Below are 23,265 nucleotides of genomic sequence, written 5' to 3'. Positions count from 1 at the left end.
GTGACATACAAGATCCTAAACTTCTTCTTTTAACCACAATTACATGCATAAAATTAGTGCTATTAATGTACACTCACATTAATGTGCTATCATCACCTCTACCCATCTCCAAACAGTTACAATCCACCCAATTAAAAATTCTGCCCAAATGAAGCAGGGACTCCCCATTCTCTATCCTCATTCTATCTTCTGGTATCCAATAGTCTGAATTCTAACTCTACGAGTTTGCTTATTATAATTAGGTCATATTAGTGAGATCACACAATATTTGTCCTTTTGTGACTGACTCATTTTACTCAGCATAATGTTCTCAGGGTTCATCCATGTTGTTGCATGCTTAAGGACATCCTTCTTACAGCTGAATAATTTCCCATTGTATGTATAGACCACATTTTGTTTATCCATTCATTAGTTGATGGGCACTTGGGTTGCTTCTATCTTTTGGCAATTGTGAATAATGCCCCTATGAACACTGGGGTGCAAATGTCTGTGTCCCTGCTTTCAGTTCTTCTGGGTATATACCTAGTAACAGGGTTGCGAGATCATTGGCACTTTCTATTCTTGGCTTCCCGAGGAACTGCTAAACTTTTCACATTTTACATTCCCACCAGTAGTGAACGAGTGTACATCCTCTCCAACACTTGTAGTTTTCTCTTTTTTTAATAGTGGCCATTCTAGTAGGTGTGAAGTGATATCGCATTGTGGTTTTGATTTGATTTTCCCTGATAGTTAGTGACATTGAGCATTTTTTCATGTGATTTTAAGCCACTTGTACTTTCTCTTTGGAAAAAACGTCTGTTCAAATCTTCTGCTTATTTACCAATTGGGTTGTTTGTCTTTTTATTGTTCAGTTGGATTTTTTTCTATGTTCTGGATATTAAGCCCTTATTGGGTATGTGGTTGCCAAATATTTTCTCCCATGGCATTAGCTGCCTTGTCACTTTCCTGACAAAGTCCTTTGAAGCGCAAAATATTTTAATTTTGAAACGGTCCCATTTATCTATTTATTCTTTCATTGCTTGTGCTTTGGGTATGAAGTTTAAGAAACCATTGCCTGACACAAGATCTTGAAGATGCTTGCCTACATTCTTTTCTAGGAGTTTTTTGGTTCTGGCTCTTATGTTTAGGTCTTTGATTCATGTTGAGTTAATTTTTGTATAAGATCTGAGGTAGGGGTCCTCTTTCATTCTTCTGCATATGGATATCCAGTTCTCCCAGTACCATTTGTTGAAGAGATTTTTCTGTCCCAGTTGAGTAGACTTGGCAGCTTTATCAAAAATCAATTAATCATAGATGTGGGAATCTATTTCTGAACTCTCAATTCAACTCTATTGATCAATATATCTATCTTTATGCCGGTACCATGCTGTTTGGACCGCTCTAGGTTTGTAATATACTTTAAAGTCAGGTACTGTGAGTCCTCCCATTTCTTTCTTCTTTTTCAAGACTCTTTTGGCTATCTGAGGTCCCTTACCCTTCCAAATACCATTCCAAAGCCAATGTGATGATTGGCTTTTCCATTTCTGCAAAGTAGGCTGTGGAGTTTTGACTGGGATTGTGTTGAATCTGTAAATCAATGTGGGTAGAACTGATATCTTAACTATATGTAGTCTATGAACCCAAGAGCATGGAATGTTCTTTCATTTATTCAGGCCTTCCTTGATTTCATTGAAATATTTTGTAGTTTACATCTTTGGTTAGATTAATTCCTAGATGCTTGATTTGTTTAGTTGCTACTGTAAATGGAATTTCTTTTCTTAATTTCTTCCTCAGATTGCTCATTATTAGTGTATAGAAACATAACTGATTTTTGCACATTGGTCTTGTATCCTGCCACTTTACTGAATTCATTTATTAGCTCCAGTAGCTTTTTGTAGATTTTTTTTTGGACTTTATATATATAGAACAATGCCATCTGCAAATAGTAAAAGTCTTCTTTCTTTCCAATTTGGATGCTCTTTTATTTCTTTTTCTTGTCTATCTGCTCTAGCTAGAACTTCTACCACAATGTCAAATAACAGTGGTAATAGTGGACATTCATGTCCAGATCTTAGAGGGAAAGCTTTCAGTTTTTCACCATTGGGTATGATGTTAGCTGTGAGTTTTTCATATATGCCCTTTATCATATTGAGGAGGTTTCCTTCTATTTTTATTTTTCAAAATATTTTTTTCAAGAAAGGATGCTAGATTTTGTCAAATGGCTTTTCTGTGTTAGTTGAGGTGATCATGTGTTGTTTTTCCCCTTCAATTTGTTAATGTGGTGTATTACTTTAATTGATTTTCTTGTGTTAAAACACCTTTGCATACCTGAGATAAAATCCAATTGATCATGCAAAGGTGGTGGTGGAATTATACAGAGAAGACAAGATTTAACAAATGAATATGAATGCTGAATCATTAAATTGATATCTCTTTTAGTCTCCAGTATTTTAGAACAGCTGGAAGTAAAAACCTAAAATTGTGGAATTGTAATCCATGTCAAACTCTGAAATATGTTCTATAACTAATTGTGGTGCTGTGCTTTGAAATTTATAGCTTTTTTGTGTATGTCATTTTTCACAAGAAAAAAGAAGGAAAAAAAGTCAATTGTGAGGATAAAAAAATATTTAAGCCCTCTATCCTCCTATATTCTGGAGCATCTAGAAGGAAAAAAATGAGAGAATTGTATGGTTGCCCATGACAAACTCTGGGATCTGTCCTGTAACCACTTGTTGAAGAGTGCTTTGAAAACTACTGTTTTTTTTTTTTTTAAATATATCTTTGCTTTGTATATATGTTATACTATACAATAAAGAAAGTTAAAAAAAAAAGATCCAAGTGGTCATGGTGTATAATTCTTTCAATGTTCTGTTGGATTTGATTTGCAAGTATTGTTGAGGATTTCTGTATCTGTGGTCAATTAAAGAAATTGGTCTGTAATTTTCTTTCCTTGTAGTATCTTTATCTGGTGTTGGCGTTAGGGTGATGTTGGCTTCAGAATGAGTTAGGTAGTGTTTTATCCTCTTCAATTTTTTGGAAGAATTGCAACAGGATTGGTATTAATTCTTCCTGGAATGACTATTAGAATTCATGTACGAAGCCTTCTGGTCCTGGGCTTTTCTTTGTTGGGGGGATTTTGATGGCTATCTCAATCTCTTTACTTGTGATTGGTCTGTTGAGGTTTTCTATTTCTTCTAGAGTCAGTATAGGTTGTTCATATGTTTCTAGTAATTTGTCTATTTCATTTAATTTGTCTAATTTGTTGGCATATAGTTGTTCATTGGACCTCATAATCCTTTTTATTTCAGTGGGATCAATAATAATGTCCCCTCACAATTCTGATTTTATTTATTTGCATCTTCTCTCATTTTTAATTTGTCAGTCTAGCTAAGGGTTTGTCAGTTTTATTGAGCTTTTCAAAGATCCAAATTTTTGTTTTGTTGATACTCCATTGTTTTCTAATTCTCAATTTCATTTATTTCTGCTCAAATCTTTGTTACTTCTTTCCTTCTTCTTGCTTTGGGATTAGTTTGCTGTTCTTTTTCTAGTTCCTATAGACTTGAACTTAGGTCTTTGCCTTTAGCTTCTTCTCCTTTTTTAATGTAGATGCTCAGGGCTATATATTCTCTCTAAGCACTGCCTTCACTGCATCCCGTAAGCATGGTCAGAGAAAGTGCTTCATACAATTTCAATCATTTTAAATTTATTGAGACTGTTTTGTGTCCCAATATGTGGTCTATCCTGGAGATTGATCCATGAGCATTTGAGAAGAATGTATATCCTGCTGTTTTGGGGTGCAATGTTCTATATATATACATTAGGGTCTGGTTTATTTATCATATTATTCAAGTTCTCCGCTTCTTTATTGAAGCTCTATCTAGATGTTCTACTTGTTGATGAGAGTGGTGCATTGAATTCTTCAACTATTAGGGTAGAGGAGTCTATTCCTCCCTTCATTGTTGCCAGTGTTGCCTCATGTATTTTGGGGCACTATGGTTAAGTGTATAAATATTTATGATTGTAATTTCTTCTTGGTGGAGTGCCTCTTTTATTAATATATAGTGCCATTTTTTGTCTCTTACAACAGTTTTGTACTTAAAGTCTATTTCTTTTGCTATTGTTTGTGTGGGATATCTTTTTGCAAACTTCTACTTTCAACCCATTTGTGTCCTTGGGTTTAAGGTGAGTCTCTTGTAGAAAACATATAGATGGATCATGGGTTTTTTTTGTTTGTTTGTTTTTTAATCCATTCTGACAATCTGTATCTTTTGATTGGGGAGTTTAATTCGTTAACAATCAATGATATTACTATACAGGCAGTACTTACTTGAATCACTTTATCCTTTGGTTTTTATGTCATATCTTATTTTTGTTTCTCTTTTTACCCTTTTAGTTACCTCTCATGGTCAGGTTCATGTGTCAACTTGGCCAGATGGTGGTGCCCAATTGTCTGGTTGGGCAAGTGCTGACCTGTCTATTGCTATGAAGACATTTCATGGATTTAAATCATGATCACGTTGGCTGCATCCACAGCTGATTGCATTTGTAATCAGCTAAGGGGAGTGTCTTCTTCAATGAGTGACATTTAGTCTAATCACCAGAAGGCTTTAAGGAGGATCCAGAAGAGACAGTCACTCTTCCTGCTTCAGCCAGCGAGCCTCTTCTGTGGAGTTCATCCAGACCCTTCATCAGGATTGCCAGCTTGCGGCCTGCCCTACAGACCTTGCTTACATTCCCATGGTTGTCCAGCCAGCCTCTCCTGAGAGTTCGTTGAGGACCTTCATCAAAGTTGTCAGCTTGCGGCCTGGCTTACAGACCTTGGACTTTACATTTCTTGGTTACGTGAGATGCTTTTATAAATTTTATATCCACAGATATCTCCTGCTGATTGTGTTTCTCTAGAGAACCCTAGCTAATAATACATTACCCTTACTGATAGTCTTCATTTCTCCACTCTCCTTCAAGCCTCTCTCTCTCTCTTGTCTTTTCCTCTCAGCCTCCAGAACTCCCTTTAGTATTTCTTGTAGATCAGGTCTCTTGTTGATGTTGATATACTCTCTTAATTTCTGTTTATCTGTGAATATTTTAAACCCTTTAATTTTTGAAGGATGACTTTGCCTGATAAAGAATTTTTGGCTGGCAATTTTTCTCTTTTAGCATCTTAAATACATGATACCACTGCCTTTTCACCTCCATGATTTCTCATGAGAAATTGGTACTTAACCTCACTGTATTTCCCTTGTAAGTGATGAATCACTTTTTTTCTTGCTGCTTTTGGGATTCTCTTTTTATTTCTGACATTTGACATTCTGATTAGTATGTGTCATAGAGTGGGTTTATTAGGATTTATTCTGTTTGAGTATGTTGTGCTTCTTGAACATGTATATACATGACCTTCCTAAGAGTTGGGAAATTTTCAGGCAATATTTCTTGAAATATTCTTTCTGTCCCTTTTTGCTTGTCTTCTCCTTCTTGGACACCTTTGACACATGTATTTGTGTGATTTGTGCTGTCATTCAAACCCCTGAGACCCTGCTCAATTTTCCCCTCTTTTTCTATCTGTTCTTCTGTCTGCAAGACAATAAGCATTTATCAAGCAGCTACTATGTATGGACAATGTGCTACACTAGATTCTAGAGATATTCAATAGAACAGGAGATGCTCTTTTTGCCATTAAGAGTTGTCTTTTACAGAAGATACTGGCAATTACATGTTGCCAATGATGTGCCAAATGTTAAGCAAGCTGTCATGTATGACATAAAGATGAAGGAAACATGGCGTGTGCTAAAATAAAGGAATTAAACATGGGAGAGAAATTGTTGGAGGACTAAGAGAACTTCAGATGGCTGGTGAAAGTTTCTTGAGTTCAGAACTGTTTCCTGCTCTTTGTGGCTGGACTTTGGGCAATAACTTAGAGTTAAATTTCTCATGTAGGAGTGAATTAAGGAAGAAAGAAGGGATTTTTTTATTTCTTATCATAGGAAAGGGCTCTTGGGGACATTGTTATCACTGATTTCAAAGAAGAGATATAGGTCTAGGATATTTGGGACAAATTAAAGGAATTCAGAGTGAGGTCAAGGTTGCACTGGATTTGCTTTTGTAGTATTTAAGAAGACGGATGTGACCATATACTCAATTTGTCTTCCTATGTGTCCTAGCTCTTGTCAAGTAGTCTACATGGCAGCTGGCCACCAAGAAAAACACTGTCAATTCTGCTTAAAACCTACATTCTCTGTAATTTGCTGTACTTAAGTTGGAGTTTTCCTACTGAAACACATGTAATCTTGATCTACTGGGTTCTTCTGAGAATGGAAGGAAGTAAGGATTTATTATACTCAGTTCAAAAAAGGGAAAATTGAGTTTTGGAGAGTAACTCTATTAAGTCTTATTTACTCTTACGGTAAAATCTAATTGTCCTAACTCCCAGCATGCAATCTTCCTGACCAAGTCTCCCTGCCTTTGCCAAAAAAAAAAAAAAAAAAAAAAAAGTCTTTAGTAAGACTAAAAAGAAGAAAGATGAGAAGTCTTTTTATGTTTGTTTAAATTCAGGGCAGGCTTGGTAACCTTCACCAAATACATTCTCTTAGGAGATTCTCTTACCTTCACTGCATAATAATGAACTCCATAGGTTGGGAGAGACTCCACGATGCTCATGTAGCTGGGAATTGGAAGATGACACACACACACACACACACACACACACACAAACAAGTGTGATTATTCAGCAGAACTGGTGTCATCGCCATGTAAACTTTTGTGGTAAAGTTCTCTGAGCAGTTATTTACTTAAAAACCAAATTGAAACATCATTCCCAAAGAAATGTCTTCCCAACCATAATTTAACCATCTTGACATATGATATATTAACATAAACATATGCAGTCCCATGAGCATGGGGAAGGTCCACTTACTTTACAATCGCCTGACCCCTTGTCTGGCCATTCAGTTTCTTGTAGTGCTCAATCACTCTGTCTTCACTGGAATTACAAGAAAATAATTGGGTTATTATAGACCCCAGGTCAACGGTCCAGCATGCTGCTAATTGAGATGCTTCTCTTGAGCTGCTCAACCTCATGGGAAGCTCCAAGGAGCCAATTTACATCACCATTTCCATTTACTGCATGCCAGTTACTTCACGGCTTGTTCTGAAGTAAGTGGCATGTCCCATCTCAGCCTGTGAGAAATCCCTCAGGCTACAGATTTACTAATAAAAGAAAAAAAAATAGTTTTTCTTTCAGCAGGACTTTTTTATCTAGGACTTAAAATCAGAGAGACAAGATTTGAGCCCAGGTTTTGGGTTCTATACTTTGCAAGATACTTCCTCCTGGGAGAAGAGGAAGAAGGCATGTGTACGGGTCTGTTAGCTGTGGAGAAGGACACATGACAGGGTAACAGAAGGGAGGACCGAGTGACCAGTACTTACAAAGCAGAGATCAGAGTGGACACCTGTAATAAGGCTAAACTCCATGGGTCACACACATTCCCCCAACCCCATCATCCTCCACAATCTTGTCTACACAGAGAAGAAGGCAGGAGTTGGCCTTAGCAGAGCGCCCACTCCTACTAACTCTGAATTAGTAGTCAGGGATTGAGAGCTTCCAAGGAAGGTGGGAAAGTTCTAGAATAGAAACCATTAAGCAATGAAAGTCCCAGAGGAGCACTGGGGAAACGACCGCCAGCCAACCACAAGAAATTGGATGGGTATGGCTTCATCTTTCACAATCTTAGTTCTGACACAATGGGGGTTCGTTCAATCTTGGGGAGACAAGGGCAAGCCAAACCTTGGCAGCAGTATGGTCTTCTGGGAGAGGTGAGGTGGGGGAGACAGCTGCTCCCTCCACTGCCACCAAACCACAACGCACCTAGGGTCATGCGAAGAGCCCACCTGCTGGGCATCCAGCCCAGGTGCCTTGGCATCTGTGGTCTGTCCATCCCACTGCAGAGTCCTGTCTTCCCTCTTCTGCTGCACATCTCTTCACCACAGGCAACATGGGCTCCTTTCTGACCTCTGCAGAGGCTCTGTGATGGGAGGAGATTCTGGGCTATGTCCTCAGCTTCTCATTGGTTGCACCTTATTGCCTTTGGGTAATTGACGCTCCCAGAATTTATCTAAAGCCTTCTTTCACCCACCTTGCTTTCTTTTTGTGTGTGTGTGTGCATGCGTGTTTAAGCTAAGCTGTATGTTAGTTACCGAAGGGTAAATTTCCTTTATTTACCTTGCCAACTTCAATTAATAGCTTTTTGTTTAATGGTATGCTTGTCCATTTTTAATTAACAGCTTTTAAGTTTAATATTCTGTAATTTGGTGCATGTGTGTAGGATAATCAGAGCTCTTCCCAAGTGTCTAGTCGGAGCCATTTCTGCAGTCTGGGCCACCTCTGATCAGAAAGGGGCAGATCCACCCACGTTCCTATTTGGAGTACACCACAGAAGTGTGTTCTCTGGGTGTATGTGTGTGTGTGGAGCAGCAGGAGGCTCTGCCTTCTCCCCCTGTTAGCTCTCCTCCTGCCCACCTGCAAAATCAACAGCCGTGTTTGCTTCCATCACAGGATCTGGGATTCTGTGAGGTCACGGACCCCTAGCTCAGCATTGATGGGGGCCGACGTCCTCGTGAGCTCTGGGAGAGAGGATCTCTGGGGCGAGGTGGGGAGATGAAAACCAATGTATTGCTGCAGCTGCAAACGTATGCGAGGCTCAGGAGCGACCCCAGGAAAAGGAAAACATGCCGCCAGGCAGCTGTTCAGCTGTTTGCCAAGGAAATGGCTCAAGCACAGCGTCTGATGAGCCTGACAGCTGCAGGGATCTGACCCCCACCTCACCCTGGATCTCCTGCTGTCTGGGACCACTTGGGAAGCCACCCAATGACCTGCTCCCTCCTCGGCTTTCCCATCCTTTTGCTCCAGTGTAAACACCATGAGCCCATTATGGGTAACACTCTGTGTCCAGTCCACACCTGCCCTCCCTGAGTTAACAGAGGCTGAAAGCTTTGCAGACCTCGTTTTTCCCAATGCCCCAGATCTGGGAGCAACCTATCAGAAACGCATGTGCCGTAATAAACCGAATCCCACGAAGCTGGTTGGAGGACATGCATGGTAATGTGTTCCAAGAGGGACACAGATGGAGGGCCGAGGCTGGCCAAGCCCTCATTGCAGCTGGCTGGTGGAGGTTCAAGCGTCTGTGCAGATGGGGTCCAGGTGGGTGGATGGTGTCATTCCCCATCTCCGAGGATCCAGCAGTCCGAGGAGAGCTAGTTCTCGGGACTGAAGGGAATGTTCAGGCGTACCCGGCCTGTGAAGGAAGGCCCGGCTTCTGTAGCCCTGGACGCATTGTTCCAACTGTTGGCCTTGGACGTTTCCCTCGGCCGGGAAATCGTGACGGTGAGAGGCCCATGCCCGCTTCCAGCTTGGGGAAAGTCAATAGAGGGGATGACTGCTTGGTTATTCGGCATGACAGACCGCTCGCACAACCTCCTTGTCACGTGATGCGCCTTTTCGTGCCCGCCGTGCATTGGCATGGTTAATCCCAGGTGGCAGATGGAGAAATCAAGGCAGCAGAGAAGTAATGACGTCACCTGGAGTGTCACCACCCACAACTCTGAGACCCGGTTGTGGGGATGTGTGAAACCTACCACTTTACTGGCTGAATTGCGAGCCTTCCCCAGGCTGGGGGCAGGAGGGTTGGGACGCCCTGAGCTTCTTTCGGCCTGGAGGTTGTCCCTCGCCTCAGAGATTGCCAGCAGGAACAGTGAATTTGCATCCTTCGTTCAGGACTGGCCAGGCAACGTGACACTGGGTGGAGAGTGTGGGGGAGACCCCTCCCCTCGCAACAGGTCGTAGCTCTTCTTGCCAACGAGGCTAAAACCCATGACCCGCTTGGCCTCTGAGCTCTAGCCCTCTCTCTATCTACATCCATGTGAACCCTCACTGGCTTTTCTCCCTTTCCTTCAGCCTTTGCTTTTTAAAAAACCCAAACCAAATAGGTTCGAATATTAAACATGACATATTCATTACTATAAAATTAAATACGGTGCTGGTTTGGGGCTGTTATGTATCCCACAAAAGGCCATGTTCTTTGAATCTATTCCCGGGGGGCAGACTTACTGCGGGTGGGACCCTTGGTTCAACTGAGATGTGACCAGCCCATTCAGGGTGGGCCTGAGTCCTTTCACTGGGGTCCTTTATGAGGATAAGAGAGGAATGGGCAGAGACATTTGGAGAGAGGCACAGACACCACAACCCAGAGCAGAAGGACCAGCAGACGCAGGCCATGTGCCTTTCCCTGTGACAGAAGAGCCCCGCGTGCCAGCAGCCTGTGCTCGGAAGGTATCTTCCACTTGGCGCCTTAATTGGAACATTTTCATGGCCTTAGAACTGTAAATTTGTAAACTAATAAATCCCCGTTGAAAAAGCCAACCCACATCTGGTAGGCTGCATTCCAGCAGCTTTAACAAAGCAAAATAAATATTATACAATTTAAACTGTTAAATTTAATCTAAATGCTATCACTTTCAATGATTATCATATATTAAATACTAGCCAACCTCAATGAAACCAGATGAAGAGACGAGTTCTGTTTATTTATTTATTTATTTTTTCAGCTCTGCATTGCCCTGGTCGTCTGTACTGCCGGCTTGTTTACACATGAGCTGGGCTGTGACACCAGAGAGGATCTGTTCCCAAAACATCCCTCCCTTAGTCCTGCGGTCCTGCTGTCTTCTAGGTGCCTTCCAACAGTGGCATGAGTGTGAAGGCCTCTACATGAAGCCCTGGGACACGCTGGCAAGGCAGCGACAGACGTGGATGCGGGTGAGGACACGCTCATCTGTAGGAGGGGAAGGTTGTACAGGAAGGACGGAGTTTGTGTGTTACTGACAGCATGCGGGCCCAGGGCACATCATGGAGCCCTCAAAAGAAGAACCCAGAGCTAGAGGAAGGGAGGAGTCTGCGACTCTAAAATGAGTACAGGGGTGTAGAAAATTGGGGGAGGGATTAGGCTAAAGGTGAGTGGACTCTGGGCAGCCCACACAGCTTCTAGGACAGGGTCCTCCCCACCGTGTAGGAACCACTGGTCCCTAGAGCCCCTTCCTGCATTTGCAGGTCCTTCTGCAGTGATTTCCTGAAAGGGAGCAGCTGGGAGGGGACGGAAGACAGGCCCAGGGAGTGTAAAGAAGGGCGTGAGGAAGGCAGGGTTGCACGACAGGGGCATGGGCATATCCCTTGGTGTGTTCACCTGTGCAGATGGCATGAATGGGTGCCTGGAAGCAGATATGTGCAGAATCCAGGCAGGGTCAGCAGAATCAGGTTAGAATGATGTACGGCTGTTATTTATCTACATCTATGTTGCCAAAGGAAGAGTGGCAATGGGACAGTGCAGCAATGAAATGAGGGAGGCCAGCTCGCTGACAGGAGCTCTCAGTCTCCCTTTGCTGGGCTCTCTGGGAAAGAAACCATCTTTGAGCTGGAGAGAAACCAGTCAGTGAACTCTGCATCCAGATGTGCCCAGTCCTGGCCAAAGGAGGCTCACGAAGCCCCTAGAACACCTGGAAAACAAGTTTGCTGACTGGAGAAGTGTTGAGTGGAGACAGAGCACCAGCCGTCTGTGCATTTCGTAAAGCACACACGGAAGGGCTCACAGGACTCACGTGCTGAAGCCTTTTGGTGTTGACTTGTTCCAAGTTTGTTTCTGATAAAGGCAGTGGCAATGAGCTTCACTAAGGGAATATCAGGGAAGCAGCGCGTGGCTTTTAAAGCACCTGCCCAGGAATGCCAGTGCCACTCCACTAGGACCAATACCCCATCCTGGGAGCTGTTCGAATGCCAGCTTCGTTTGGCATCAGTCACTGAGAACGTCACAGCTGAACTGTGGCATAACGTGGCGCGGCAGCTACGTCGGGGGAGAGGAACCCCCCTGGGAATGTGAAAGAACCCGTCTCTCTCTTCTGAAAAGAAAGCCCGAGCAGTTCCCCCACATCGCATCATCCCACCCGTCCTGTCATTAAATGGTGGGGGCTCCAAAATGAAGCTCCGGCAGCGTGCCAAAGGCTCGCCAAGTGGGCAAAGCTGCCCAAGGGAAATGGTAGCATTTTTTTTTAAGAAAGAAAACAGGTCAGAAGTCTCACACAGCACATCATTTCCATAAATGCAGGCAACAGTCTCCTGGAGACGCGGCGGTGCCCCGGTCCAGGCGGGCCTGCAGGTGGGTGGTGTTGGAAGCCCCACCAGGGGCCTGCGCCCAGAGGACTCCTGAGGTCCGCAGGGACGGGACAGCTTACCAGTAAGCCAGGGAAGGGTGCTCCTTCAGCGCCTGGGTGGGAAGCGCCGGCAGCTTCTTCAGGTCACTTCTCACCACTTCATTGCTGAGAGGGAGGGAGGGAGAAGGGAACACAAAGAGGCACGGTCAGCCTCCGAGAAAATAACCGCCCTGCTTGAGAGGACTTGACTCCACCTCTGAGAGCCCCCACATCTGTTCCTTTTGAATCGGAAGGGGTGGGGGGAAGGGGCTTTCTTTTATTTATTTATTTATTTAATATCAGTGAAGAAAACCATCAGGCCAAGCAGAAACCGGAGCAGAGGGCTGGCAGGTGGTGCCATCTCCTTCCTAGGCGCTGCAATCCCAAAGGGAACACAGGCCGGCTCCGAGCTGCCTGGGGACTCGGGGGCATCTGGCCAGGGGAGTGGGCTTGGTGGGGCAGGAGTCCAGGAGAAGCTCCTCGGGCTTGTCACTCTCTCAGCCCTTCAGGAAGGGCACATCCACCGCTGCCTCCTCCAGAGAGAGCTGGCTGCTCGCTAACAGAGGATGACCATTTCTTTGCCGGGCCCCACCACACACTGGCAAATCTTTCCTGAAATGTGATATATAAATAATATTTGCTTTCACAAGACCCGGAGACGACAGAAAGAGTAGGATGCAGACTGTCTGGCATTTCCGGGGCGCTCTGCGCCTCTGGTCCTGGGAACAAAAGTCCTGTGAGAACACAGAAGTGTATGTCCTCATGCCTGGAGGATGCTGGAGGCTGCCCTGGTTTATCCAGCCTCCCACGGGTGCTGGACGTCCCTCCACAGCCCTCTATGAGGCATCCGCCTGGGCCAGACCTGGTAAGCATGGCAATGGCACCCATTTGCTGCCTCCAGAGGCAATTAGCGGCATCCACGTTTGGACAGCTCTGCAGTTTCAAGAGTATTTCCTTCCACAGTCCATCCAAGAGTGCCAGACGCCTCAGCTGGCCCTGCCTTTAGCAATCAACCCACAATTCTAACCGCAGCCAAGCAAGCAGCTCTGAGCAGCTTGTACAATGTAAGGCAAATGTTGGTCACCAAGATCCTAAAATAGCAGTGAGATAGGAACTCAAGATATAAATGTGAAGGCAGGAAGGAGCCCTGTAGTCACAGGTGGGGAGCCCCTGGAACATCGGGGTACTGAACCGTCAAATCCTCACTGCTGCTGGCTGGAGGGGTGCCATCCACACGCTCATGGTGGGAACCCCCCAATAGCAACACAAGCAGCAGCTCTGCCTCTTGACACTGAGCACCACTGGGCAAACCATACCGATCCTTTCCGTTATTATGTGGTGACAGAGAAACGAGGGATCACTGAAGATATTATAGCTTCTCTTTGAAAAAGATTTTTGCACCAACTATCAACTATGATGAGAAGGTTTGTAAATCCTGGGTTTCAACAAGCAACCAGAAGGAAAAGCTCAATTTCTGATTCTTTGGATCAATAAATCCACATATTTGAACTATTGGGATCTAAGTGGTAAGTCAAGAATTTATCAAGTATAAACAAGAAACTGAAGGTATTTATGGAGCCCCTGCTGGATATAAAGTATTGGGGGGGGGGATACAAAAGACTATGCAAAAAGTGCTCCTGGTTTAGCTGGGGAGGCTAAGTGTTGACATCAAAAGATAACTGAAGGCATGGACAGCATTGGGTCATGTCAACGCAAGCAACAAATTCTAAAGTTCAGGGGAAACAAAGGCCCCTGGGGGCTGTGGCGTAAAAGCAGGCTTGGGAAGAGGTCTCGAAAGGAGTAAAGGTCAGATGTGAGTATTCTCCTCAGTGGTGGACAGAAAGTCATGGAGCCGTATCATTTGAATGACTGGAATGGATGGTATGTGAAGGCCAGGTTAGACACTGGATTTTCAGGACCCTGGAGGCTGGGGTTTGAGTTTATTCAGTAGCCAATGAACAGCGCCTGCCAGGAGGCTTTTGAACAGGTAAGTGCTGGGCATTTAGAACAACTCAATTAAATCCCCAAGTTTGACTTGGAATTCTCTTTGGCATGCTAGGAGGGTCTAGTGACTGATTAAACAAATATTCACTCCAAATACTTGAGAACCTATAATGATGAATTTTGGGATCTCATCTCCCTGATTTAGCTGTTAGCTCCTTGAGAAAAGGATCCTTTTTGACCCACTGACTCAAGTGGTGGTGCCTAAAGTGGAATCTCAAATACTGAAAGGACACAATAAACTTTTAATGGATGAAACAATGAGAGAGGCAATTAGCCGCTCCTTTGTTGAGCTGAAACTTGAGTTTGGGTTTCCTATATCCACTACAGTCAAAGTGTATTTGGGGAAGGAAGGAACCAAAAATGGAAAGGATCTTGTTACCCATCAACGACTAGTTTGTCGGCAAACAGGAACCCCTGATGACAGTCACAGGTTTGACTTCCTTGCTGAAGCTTGCAGAAAGTTCTCCACTTCTCCCCAGGGGTGAGGTTACAGGGAAGACTATAGTGAGAAATCACTAAGGCGTGAAGCTGTCCAAGCTCATTACATTCTGGAAGGGAGCCATGGTTCCTAATCCTTCCCAAAGGACAAATATGGAGAAATGTTCTATCTGCTTTCCTGCCATCTGTAAACATCTGCAATAATTTAGAGGTGTCCGGTCCAGTCAGATGATCTGGCCTCGCTCTACTGTGACTGGAAATCAGAAAGCTGCAAGTGTGAGAGACTCGACCACCCTACTTTCAGAGATGTGTGAGGCTGTCACCTGAGAAATGTGCTAAGAAGCAACAGTTCCTTCTCTTAACACCTTCCATTTGACATCCCAGCCCCTGCAGAGCTCATCAAACCTAATGAACACCAACTTAAAAAAAAAAACAAAAAACCAAAACAACAACCAGAAGACAATTAACTGTGGTCATGATGTGGCTTTAGAAAAAGCTAATGTTCTCAGCGGGTCAGATTCACATTTTTAAATCCGATTTGATTGGAAACGTTTGTATAGTTGTTAATGTTGCCAGCAAAAAAGTGGCATCTCAGGGGCTGTTTTGGTTGCCGACTGAGGGGGCTTTGAAATGGCTCTGTCTTCAGCTGCCCATCCTGTTCACAGAACATGGGAAATTAGAACAATCTACTACTATTTCTATTAATAGGCCAAATAGGGAATTTGCCAAAAATGAACAACTAATTTATCCAAGATGACATGAAGTGAAGGAGGCAAAAACTAAATCTGAGCAAAGGGTTAGCAAAATCCACAAGTGCTTCCTTTAAAAAACTAGGAAATACTTTTTGGGGAAATTCCCCTTGGGTTCAATGACAGCTGATGACACTCATTTGTAGAAGAATCCCAGGGGTGAAGAGAAGCTGCTTAGCGTGGAAGAATTCTTCCAGGAACCAGCTGTGTTGAGACGCTTTGGCACAAGAAGCGTAGATTGTGAAGCCCAGAAAGTTGATCTAGCAGAGCTTAATGGAGCAGCCTGAAGCTCAGAATGTCATGCTGGGTTATGCTAGCACCTCTATGTTGGGTGAGGATACACATATCCTTTTATGGGGAATGGTTTTTCCAGGAGAGGGGTTTCGTTTCATAAGTAAAAAAGAGTACTACAGGTCCTCAATCCCTTAGCCACAATTGCCAAATCCATGAGGCTTTCAGAAGCAAACGATTTTTAACTCATTTGGCAGCAAATCTAATCTTCCTAGAGGAAGCAATATTTGACCTTTATTTTTCCCACTTGGTATTTTACATCCTTATGTTTTGAGACAGGGGTGTTTCTGTCATGGGCTCTGCTGAGGGTGCAAATGATGTATGGCTTATGCCAAATTACCTTTCTAAATCTAGAAACATTCTGAATTCGGAAACATTGGATCTTCAGGTTTCTGATAATGCATTGTGCACATTTCTGAGAATGCCCTAATAAATGCTACTTTATTCAATAGCCCACAAAATGTAGATAACACTGAAATGGATTAATAACAGAAGTTATAGATTGTTCTTTTTTAGACACTCTTTATCAATCACTCAAGAAAAATCTCTTCTTTTCCTTCACTGTCCTTGGTTCCTTTTGCCCCCCTCCTTCCTGTTTTTTTTTTTTTTTTTTTGCAAGCCAAGGTAAAGTTCAGGTTAAATAACAAAGAGGATGAGAACACTTGCCCATCACCTCCCTAGCACATATTTTTCAAGGTGTGTAGGGATAGCATTGCAAAGCAGAAAGTTCTGGAATTGCTGACTGACAGCCTCCACTGGGGAACTGTATCCACCTGTCTGCGAGGTACCAGTTGCTTTGGGGCTTGGCCACAGAGACAGAGAGAGAAGTATCTGGGACCCTCTGAGATTTTTTCAAGATAGGATTCCAGAATTTCACATTCTGGGCATATGCCATGGAAACTATCTCACACTAACTTTCCAACTGCATGAATGGGAAAATTTACAAATGCATTTTTGAATTACGTGCTTTTACTCCTGATGCTCATTGTTAACATATAATTAAAGAAATCTTCCTTGGTCAAAGCTATTATTATTAGAAAATTATTTAATGAGTGTCGTGTCCTAGGGCGAAACAAAAGCTTCATGAGTTTCTGAAAGAGCTGTAAACTTGTAAAGTTCAAAACATGTTTAAAAATTTTAAAAGTCAGTCTATAATTTAAAGAAAATAAGTTTACTCCAAACAGCACAAGAAGAAACAGCTGGTTATTTTTCTAAACGATCAACCTTTAGATTGGGAAATCTTAACTCTGAAAAACTGACATCTGTTGATATTAAATAAATGCTTTACAAAAGACATAGGCTGTCATGAGACAGAATTTCCTTCTTACTTTGTGTCTAAAAATTCCCAAAGGCTGTGAAGAATATCATCTCTCAAAAATACACTATCCAAATACTTCTTTATGCTTTGAAAATGCGAAACTCTAGAGAATTACACACTTGAAAGCTCAGCAAAATGGAATTTTGTGCACAAAACAAAGCTTACTGTAACAATTTATAACTTTCCCATTTAGCATTTTGTCTTAAATGTTCACAGATTCTGTGTCTTTCGAAAGTCTTTCTGGCATGGAAAGTTCCAGCTGCTCCGGAATCACAGATGTCACTCAACGTGGCTTTTCATTCATGGGAAAACACCACACTTCCCTTTCTTGGTTTTAGTAACATAATTTAAAATAATTATATCAATCTTAATTTTTTCCACAAAAAAATCTTCTGTGGGATGACAACAATGTTTCAAGTTTAATGGATGCCTTTTTTCTAGTTCGTTTCCAATAGGAAATTTGCGAGTTTGGGTATTAAGGATTCTTTCAGATGACGTCAGTTGTATTCCAAATGCTAATTATTCCAAATACAACCGTCAGAGTATTTTTTAAAATTATCTAAAAGTCTCAGCAAATTTAGCGATATTTTTCTAACCATAAAATCAGTGACAGCTGTTTTATTTCAAGTGGCCAATTAAAATAAGTGAAGGAAATATACCCTAAATAATCAAATGGTCTACTAATGATTTAAACACAAGCTAGCTTTGAGTCATAATAGTAAAAGCACATAATGTAAGCACAAAGTAATGATATTGGTAGACAAGGAATTGTGATTTATAGACAGCTGCTTTTGATTAACCTATTTTCAATGCTGTTCCTTTCTTAGCTGAGAAAAGAACTTTGCCATCTTTTTAAGATTCGCAATCTATAAAAAATGTTTATATGACTTTAAAAAACTCTTTTAGAAGAAAATTATATTTTTGTCTTCCTTTCCTGTGGATCTCCTAAAATCTTTCCTTTAACCTATCTCTCTGAATGATGTGATAGCGCCTGAAGAAAAAGACCTCCCAACCTGGAGTTTTCAGATCTAGGAAGCCAAGTTTAGTTTACTTTAATTCATAAGTGCTCTTTAAAAAGGCAGAATAGATTTCCAGAAAAGAAAAAAAATGGACAGGGCCCTTGCCCCCCCCCCCCCTTGTTTTTGTCATAGAAATCTCATCCTACCTTTTTGACTGACTAGGGACCTACTTCCACGGTTTATGGAAGATGACATATTAAAATGTATTTGCTGTTTCAATTTTAACTGCCGCCCAAGAGACCCAAACCAAACAGTCTGTGGAAGTGAGTGGGAAATTTTCAGCACTAATAAACACTCCAACTTCTCCTCCAAAATGGGGGTGAAAGTCAAGTTCTCTGGTTAATGGAAAGCTGGTTCTTGTTTCTATTGATCGAGTAACACATTCTCTATTTCTAAAACCAGGATCTTTATTTTTCTTTTAGGAAACAGTACAGATTGATAATTCAGGGGCACAATTCTATTTCTTAGTGATCACTCAACTCTGATAAGCTGACACTCTTTCTCCCATACCAGCATTGAATTTTGCATCGCTGTTATGTAAACTGACCCCAAGCATCCAATTAGAACCTCATCTCTTTTCCTCTTTTCCTGTGTTTATTTGAATAGTGAGGCTGCCGGGCCAGCAAATGCCGCCGGGGTCTTTAAAGGGCATTTCCTTAATATCAGCCTTTCTCAGATGTGCTGTGCTTACGGATCTAGTAAATCCCACATTGAAGTCCGCCGTTAGTGATCAGAGATCGTGTCCAGCGCTCTGTATTTCCAGGTCCATATAGATGGCCCAGAGTCACGGCAGCTTGACTGATCTGGTTTCAATAAATCTCGCTAACAAAAAGTTCCATATAACAGATGTTTTCTACTTGTCTCTGTTAACTCTGTTAATTAGTTTCTAACTAGTCTCTGTTAATCTCTCATATTAAAATATGATTATATTTAGTTTGAAATGCTAGTGATCAATGAAAGCAAGGGGTAAGGGGTATGGTAGGTATAATCTTTTTTTTTTTCTTTCCTGTGTTTCTTTTATTTCTTTTTCTGAATTAGTGCAAATGTTCTAAGAAATGATGAATATGCAACTAAGTGATGATATTGTGAATTACTGATTATGTATGTTGTTTTATTTTGTTTCTTATTTTTTTAATTAATAAATTTTTTAAAAATAAAAAAATATGATTATATCAAAGTTAGGGTGCTTTTTTGCATTTTTGATTTGTGCTGTTCAGTGTAAAGCATTTTTTAACCACTCCGCCGACTTGGCAGAATGTTTAAAGTGCCTATTTTTTGGTGCTTTCTGAAAGCTCAGAAGGGCTGATGACAAAGGTGAAGTGTCAGGTGAGTTTCAAAATCAGAGTAAGGAGAGTGGCCCATAGGATTTCCGTCAAGGTCCCCGAGGAGAAACAACAAAAAAAATCCAGTTCTTCTAAGTGATTCCTCACTCCCAAAGCCCAGCAAAGAGCCTTAAAAACGGGAATGGGACTAGACAATGCGGGAGTCCGGTCAAGCTAATTAAATGAGGTGTCCCTGCACTGACACCTTGAAGGAGGTGGATATTAGTTTTCTAACAATAACCCAAAATTTGTTTGTTTGTTTCTTAAATCAAAACTTCAGAGCTCAACACTTAAATCACCCAGGCCTTTGTGATGGAAAATGAGAATATGTGAATCACAGATAACGTCTGCTAGTTGGCTGATGTTCAACAATGAGTATAAAGGAGAACCTTTTATTTTTAAAACCCTGCTGACACTGCTCAACCTATTGTTGGCCTAAGAAACTGCTGTTTGGCTGTTCAGTTGTTTTTAAGCAGAAATGCCAACTTTACTCATCTCTCGACTGCGGACAGACCAAGTTTTACATACAGCCACACAAGGAAAAAAACCCAGTTACTTGTGTGCTATGCGAAGGAAAACAATAAAAGTGAGAAAACTCTGTTTTTAAGACTGAAGACACTGTTTTGTAGATAAAACCTTAAGTGAAACCTTAGAATTTTGGCCACCGTAAGGCAGAACTGAAAATGAAAATGAAGGACACATTACTTTCTATCCCTGGCAAAACTGCTCACTGTCTAATCTCATTCATTTTCTTTCAGCATTGCTGAGTCCAACATTTCATTGTAAAGTTCAATAAAAGTAGGAAGTAAGCATTTCGATGAACTGGAAAGGAAAGGGAATTATGTAAGAATAAGACTTCGGGGATCTGCAGAGGAGAAAGCGAGCCCAAATGAAGAAACGAAACAGTGTGCAAGTTTCATGGGAAAGAGTAGAGATGCGTCTGGGTTGTTCTTATATAGTTCCTTTTCTATTAAGATGTGTCAGCCCTTTTAACTTCTCTCTTTTTGTAAAAATAACCTTTTTTTTTGCACCTCAAGAAAATTGCTCCCATAATTCTTAGATTTTTAATAACTATTCCACATAAATATAATCTGTATGTATTCATTCAAGTGTAATATATAGAATAATAGCTTCCTGGGCAAAATAGCTCTTTTGGAAGTTACAGATTCAGGCCCTCAGGTTGTGAAAGAGATAATTTGCCTTTGGTGTGGGAACTCCATTCTAGAATACCTTAGAATCAAGCCTTGGGCCCTGTGCTAATACAAAAGGCTTCCCCAGTGTTCCATATGTTCTAAACTGACATTTCATTTTATTATGTCATTAGGAAAACACACTACATTTGCACTGGGCAAAGCCAGTCAGTCAAGTACAACTGGGATGGACACTCCTGCACTAATGACTAACAGAACAAAAATAACTTATTATAATAGCAAATTGTGAGAATACGACATCTAAAATAACTAATGTCCAGCCACCAAACCAAATGCGGCCAATGTCAGTGCTTTGGGGATACTTCCAGAGGCAAGTGGAAAGAGGCACAAGAAAGGAATTTCACATTACTTCCCTTATTCCCAAACTCCAGGTCACTCCAGCCCACCGATTCCCAGACCTCTGAAGGGAGCTTCCCTAAGCGAGCCTGGTATGGAACATGGGTGCTCATCAGGGATTCTGGTGCACTGGGCCCCCAGTGCCTTGCACAGGGCACATTTTGCGCTGACCAATGAAGTGTCCTGATCTCCGCACACCGCGGCCCTGAGAGTCAAATCGTGGGGCTGTAACCTTCAGGGAATGATTATGGTTAATGAATCATTATATAGATATTCCTTTTTTGCTTTCTGGTATATTGGAGTAGACAGAGGGAAACTCCTGAATTCTCTGAACTGTAATCTAGCTGCCATGATCTTGGATGATGATTGTACAGCCTTTATGTTGTGCCTTGTGATTGTAAAACCTGTGACTATCCCTCACTTATTTATCCAGTTTTTTGACTTCAGGAGTCTTGTAATCACTAAAGACAGCTCGTAATGTTTATTAATAAAGGGCCTTGGGTCAGCTGAGAACTAACCCACCCCAAGTCCAGAGTTATCTTAATAACCAAGACTGGATCTAACCAAAACGGGCCTGCCTGACATATGCGCAGTAGCTCAGACTAACCTACAAGCCACTTTTACCTTATTATAATGCTAAAAATCACACACATCATCATATTAAGGCTGCATTTTTTTTTTTACATACGTTCTGTGAATAAGCATGTCATCAATCTGTACATGCTCAGTAATTAGATCACATCTAATTACATCATCTGGAGCTACTATGCTCATTATCCTAAGCCCTGCCCATCTTTTAATGCTATAGAACTATCAGAATTGGGTAGATAATTTTTGGGCCATCTGATCTCCTCCTGCAAACCTAGCAATAAACTTCTCTCCTCGAAACCTGGTTGTCTCAGGAATTGGTCATTGAGTGCATCGGGCAAAGAATCTACCGCCAAGGCGACGCTCTGACAGATGAAGCTAGCCCGAGAGCTTTGTTTATCTGAAGCCAATCCACGTGCTAATTAGGGCCAGGGTCCACGCTTCCCCTTCTTGGCAATCCATGTGGCCACCCCTTCTCAGGATCTGGGAACAGAGTGGGCTGCCGTGCTAACTTTCCACCGTGCCAGGGTCTGCGGGGAAATAAAGGATATTCACAGCAGAGCACAGAGATGGGGAGGAACAAGGAGAAAAAGGGATTTGCAGAGAAAGGAGGCCAGGCACTAGAGCCCACTGGATCTGTGTGGCTTTTAAGTCATGTTTCCTGGGACCCTGGATGCTCTGAAAGTGGATACTGCCCGCACTTATCAAAACCCCCCGGACTACAACACTAAATTAAGGACATAGAAAAGTAACAAAGGGGAAAATGCACCAAAGTAGAGCTACTACAACCTGAAAACACTTCCTGTAGACTCAGAAAGCTGTCACCGGGTGCCCACAGTGTGCGAAGCCTCCCACTGTGGCCAAATTAAAAAATTTGATGACCTCTGCTTTATCCCAAGAACTGGAGAAATATAAATAAAGGGGAGCCCAGAGGTCTCCATCTGTAACCACACAAACTGAGCTGAAGGGATGAAGTCTTAGATGAGGGGTCTGCAAATGACAACTCATGGGCTAGATCCGGTCCTCCGCCTGTTTCTGTATGGCCCCCACATAAAATGGTTGAAAAAAATACATAAAAAAGAATAAAAGTCTGTGAAACAGGAAAAGTACAAGAAGTTCAAATTTCAGTGTTCATAAAGTTTTATTCGTACACGGTCACACTCACTCGTTTATCTACTGTCCGCGGCTGTTTTTGCAATAACAACAGCAGAGCTGAGCTATTGTGACAGAGATTCTATGGCTTGCAAAACCCAACGGATTGACTATTTGGTCCTTTACAGAAAAAGTTTGCCCATCGCTGTTTTAGTTTGCAAAATCATTTTTTGCTTTTGTGAAGATATCTGCCTGAGAACATACACCTAAGGCTTGGAAATATGCGGGGAGATAAAGCAGGTAAAACCTGAGAAATGAGTCAATGTCTGAGCTTGACAAAGGTAGACAAATACAGGTAGAATACACACTTCAACTCAAAGTAGTCTGTCTGTCTAGCATTTGCAGAGCAAGTCACTCAAAGCAAGAGAAAACACATATGCTTCTTGACGGGGTAGAGGAGTCACTTGTATTTCTTTTTAATTCCTACATGCTAATTTCCTACTCTTGGGCTACAATCATATGCTTTGACCTTGGGTTTTCTGTACACGTGGTCTGGTGTTTCTGTATCTAGATCTGGACTCTAAATACTGAACTCTTCTGAACTCTCCTCACAGGAGTTCAGTAAAACAGGACCCAGGAATAATGTTTGACAGTACTTGGAGGTTGGATACAACCCTCTCCTCTGGGGAG

At 42.1% G+C, this 23,265-nt stretch overlaps 1 protein-coding gene across 12 annotated transcripts in view; it reads right to left on the bottom strand.

Moving 5' to 3' along the window:
• The window catches only part of FRMD4A (FERM domain containing 4A), a 452,880-nt gene that overhangs the window by 103,805 nt on the left and 325,810 nt on the right, over nucleotides 1-23,265 (bottom strand). For all 12 annotated transcript variants that reach the window (XM_077169372.1, XM_077169370.1, XM_077169369.1 and 9 more), the window contains exons 8-10: nucleotides 12,250-12,333; nucleotides 6,890-6,955; nucleotides 6,580-6,637 (exon numbers count right to left, since the gene is read on the bottom strand). In XM_077169372.1, coding sequence (XP_077025487.1) covers nucleotides 6,580-6,637; nucleotides 6,890-6,955; nucleotides 12,250-12,333 — 208 coding nt within the window. The remainder of the gene's footprint in view (nucleotides 1-6,579; nucleotides 6,638-6,889; nucleotides 6,956-12,249; nucleotides 12,334-23,265) is intronic.

This window comes from Tamandua tetradactyla, chromosome 7 (assembly GCF_023851605.1).
Source record: "Tamandua tetradactyla isolate mTamTet1 chromosome 7, mTamTet1.pri, whole genome shotgun sequence".
NCBI classification, from domain to species: Eukaryota; Metazoa; Chordata; class Mammalia; order Pilosa; family Myrmecophagidae; genus Tamandua; species Tamandua tetradactyla.
Note: the sequence above shows the minus strand (reverse complement) of the source record. Positions and strands in the feature narration are given on the sequence as shown.